The 3,803-nt window shown below is 41.2% G+C and overlaps 1 protein-coding gene across 1 annotated transcript in view; it reads left to right on the top strand.

The window, feature by feature from the left end:
• Positions 1-1,431, top strand: part of LOC118742340 (structure-specific endonuclease subunit SLX1 homolog) — a 48,983-nt gene extending 47,552 nt beyond the window's left edge. Inside the window, exons 3-5 of the mRNA XM_036474337.1 lie at positions 30-187; positions 245-439; positions 712-1,431. Coding sequence (XP_036330230.1) covers positions 30-187; positions 245-439; positions 712-1,320 — 962 coding nt within the window. The 3' untranslated portion in view covers positions 1,321-1,431. The remainder of the gene's footprint in view (positions 1-29; positions 188-244; positions 440-711) is intronic.
• The last annotated feature ends 2,372 nt before the right edge of the window (positions 1,432-3,803 follow it).

The following is a 3,803-nucleotide window of genomic DNA, read 5'->3' as shown; positions in this document are numbered from 1 at the left end:
CAGCAAAAGTCCTGAGAAACGCTATGCAGGCCGTTGCTATATTGGTTTCACGGTGAACCCTGATCGGCGCATAAGCCAACACAATCGGGGTAAAGAATTTGGTGGAGCCAAACGCACAAATAACAAAGGTCCTTGGCAAATGGTTATGATAGTACATGGATTTCCAAATAATATTGCAGCGCTCCAGGTAATTACATTTTTTTTCTTTTGAGCTGCATTTATTGTTCGACATTTTCAATTTTAGTTTGAGTGGGCATGGCAACAACCGGCACTTTCCACTCGCCTCACACCATATCCTGAATTACGTCGTAAAAACCGGAAGGAAAGTCATTTTCAATATAACTTTCGTGTCTTGAGCCGAATGTTGAATGTAGGGCCGTGGAACCGTTTGCCGCTAACTGTACGCTGGCTAGAAAGCGAATACGAATGTGATTTTACGGTACTTTAAAAAAAAAAAACATACTAGCAATCATACACACGTATGCACATATCGTTACCTAAATATGTAAGGCGATATCTCACATCTTTTCGATTGATTATGATGCATTTCATTGAATTATAAGTCCCCAAATCGTTTTATGCAATAACAAATTTTAGTTAGTTACAACTTTTATTGCATTGCACGGGCGTTCCTATATTAGGGTCACGATATGTATGTACGCATGTATGTATGTACATATAAATAAAATTATGAAAACTTACTTTAAATAGCTGAAACCACCAGCGCATATGGAAATAGTAAGCGGCAAAGTTGTCATAGAAAAATCGCAAGCATCTCGAAAAAAACGTGTCGAGGATTCCTCACCACCACGCGCAATTTGGGCATCTGAATGCCACTTGTGTATGCAGCGCATTAATAATCCTGAAGATTCTCGCATCGGATGTATTAATTCGTTATGTAAACTCACTTGTCATATTATATGTCTTGCGAATTATATACTATCTTCTGATGAAAGCAATCGTGGACACTACATACCCATTGCTGGCGAATGTCCTCTGTGCGAAGAGAAATTTACTTGGGTAGCGCTTTTGCAGCGAAAACGTAAATTACAAGCAAATGGCGTGGAACAGATAGAAGAGGAAGATGATGACGATGAATACGATATGGATAATGATGCGTCCAATGAGAGCGAAAGTGATTTTGGTGATGAGGCAGCCAAATCGGAAAGTGAAAGTGAAAGCGCTGTTGGCATAAATTCTCAAAAAGGCAACGAGTTTGATAATGGTCGTGCGCTTGTAGTAGGTAGTCCACAACCGGAACTGGAATATATGCTCGATTTATGCAAAGATGATGATATAATTTATGAGTTGAGCGACTAAATACATATTTTTTAAAATGATGTAATTTATAATTTTGAAATTGATTTATTTTATACATTTGTATGCGTACATCAATAAAATTAAGTCCAGCACGAAAACGTGGTTGAAACGTTATTATACTTGTTAGTTACTTCATAGAGGTTCTTCTAATGTGAAGACAAACCCCAAAGAAGTTACTACTGTGATAACTTATGTGACCAATCGCATTTCTTTCGGAAGTACAGTACTTATTTTTTAGCTCTTGTACATCGTACTTCGCAGTACAGTCAAATGCACTTCTTTGCAATATTTTGTACTTCAGGTCCTGTACTTCTCCGATCTTGTGGACGATCGTCACTTGGCATGGGTGATAGATACGTTCAAACCATTCAAGTCGCCGAGGACCAATGGCATCATACCTGCGCAGCTGCAAAGGGCTCTGGAGGTGTCGTGCACATGGTTGGCTCCCATTTATGCAAACTGCGTGAGGACTGGGTACATCCCCCAGGCCTTGAGGTTAGTCAGTGTTGTGCTCATCCCGAAGTCCGGAAAAGACCCTCAAGTTTCCCCTTTCATGTTTTTAGGCCTATCAGTCTGTCTTCGTTTTTTTCTAAAAACGCTAGAGAGACTGATAGACCTGTACATAAGAAACGCGGTTCCTTGTGACTGCTTTTAAGAGCTCATCATGCTTATTTCAAGGAAATGTCGGTGGATCCTGCCCTTCAAACATTGATTTAGTGGTTAGAGGACGCCTTAACGCATAAAGATTATGCAGTAGGGGCTTTCGTCGATATCGCGGGGTCCTCCAACCATGCCACTCTAGAGGCAATAGTCAAGTCTATTCATAATCTGGGGGTTGAAACCGACCTTAAAAGGCTTATCCACCTCTCACTTCGTGACAGAACTGTCGCGGCGGAGTGGGGAAGCACCTACACTCGGCGCAGGGTCAATAGGGGCACTCCGAAAGGTGCTGCTCTCTCTAGAGGAACTGGAAAAAGTGGGCTGTCGGGTGATCTCCTATGTAGATCATGTAGAACTTTTGGTTAAGGGACTATTTCTAGACACCCTTTTTGATATGGCTTAAGCTTACCTGAACCAGGTAACTAGGTGGGCGATCAACGGCGGTCTCGCAGTAAATCTCAACAAGAAGCAGCTGGTCCTGTTTATCAGGAAGTGCAAGATACCCCTTGTGGCCCTTCCCTCGAGTGGGGGTGTCCGTCTGCGTCTCTCAGACAGGGTCAAGTACTCAGGTTCGATCATGGATAGGAAGCTGTCGTTGATTTCTAACATTGAGGAAAGAGTAAGAAAGGCGTCGGTTGCCTTGTACTGCTGTAGGGGAGCTATCGGTAAAAGGTGAGGTCTCTCGCACAAAGTAATTCATTAGCTCTATGAAACCAGATTTAAGCCTGTCTTTTTTCACAGAGCCCTTGTCTGGTGGAACTAACTAGAGAATGATATACTTGCTAAACAACTGGAGCGTTTACAGCGCATCACCCTAATCGCAATCAGCGGAGCATTAGGAACCACACCTACACTGGCGCTTAACGTAATGCTGAACACGGCGTCTGCGGGTTTTGCTTAAAAGCTTCATGCCACCAACATAAAAAAGCCTCTAAAAAATTAAAATAAAAAATCAACAAAAAAAAACTTATTTTTTTACAAAAAAAATTTAGTTTGGCTGTTATTCCTCCTTGGCATAGATTTTTGTTTTAATTTTTTAGATACTTTTACGTTGGTCGCATAAGTTTATGCCTGAGAAGACCCTTGTAAAATTTTCCAAATTCGCTTTTTGCGGGGTTTCTTGAAGTAAGGGTCAAAACGACCCTTTCAGGCGGGAGTGAATGGGTTAAAATGTTCTACGAAAATATTTCCCATGAAATTTTACTATATATGTCTTAACCTTAAATTTTGCTTAGACATGTATTTTTACCATTTTTTAAAAACTACTTAGGCTGGGACATGAAAACTTTAGTAGGCCATAAAATAAAAATACGAGCAAACTTTTGCAAATTCATCGAGTTTTTTACTACTGGATGGGTATACTACTGGGTAAATGTTAACAAAGTTCGGGCTGGTTTCAGCTGTCGCACAGTGTAACCGGCACACAGCGACATCGCGGGAAGCTGCGTGGCTGATGACCTGGCGCGGGAAAGTCACCTTAAAACGTTATCTCCAGATAAGGAGCAACTAGAGACGGCTATACTAGACTCTAGGCTCTATTAAACACCTAATAAAATACACAAAAGAAAGCAACGCTCCTTTTGTGACATAAAAAAGGAAAAGAAGACGTTTCTCTGCTGCAGACAATGTTTTTATAGGGCACTTAAATATTACTTTTTGCAGCGCAAGACACGAGTGACTCATCGTTACCCCTTAAAGGTGCCGAAAAACACGCGACCGTTTAAGGGCTAGTTATGGTAGTTATGGGGGTTCTGACAGGCCATTGTGCGATTAGTATTCACGTGATAAGACTAGGAATTTCAACTGATCACTTTCGCTGTCAA

This window comes from Rhagoletis pomonella, unplaced genomic scaffold (genome assembly GCF_013731165.1).
Source record: "Rhagoletis pomonella isolate Grant_MI unplaced genomic scaffold, Rhpom_1.0 Rhpom_scaffold_00001, whole genome shotgun sequence".
Classification (NCBI taxonomy): domain Eukaryota; kingdom Metazoa; phylum Arthropoda; class Insecta; order Diptera; family Tephritidae; genus Rhagoletis; species Rhagoletis pomonella.
Note: the sequence above shows the minus strand (reverse complement) of the source record. Positions and strands in the feature narration are given on the sequence as shown.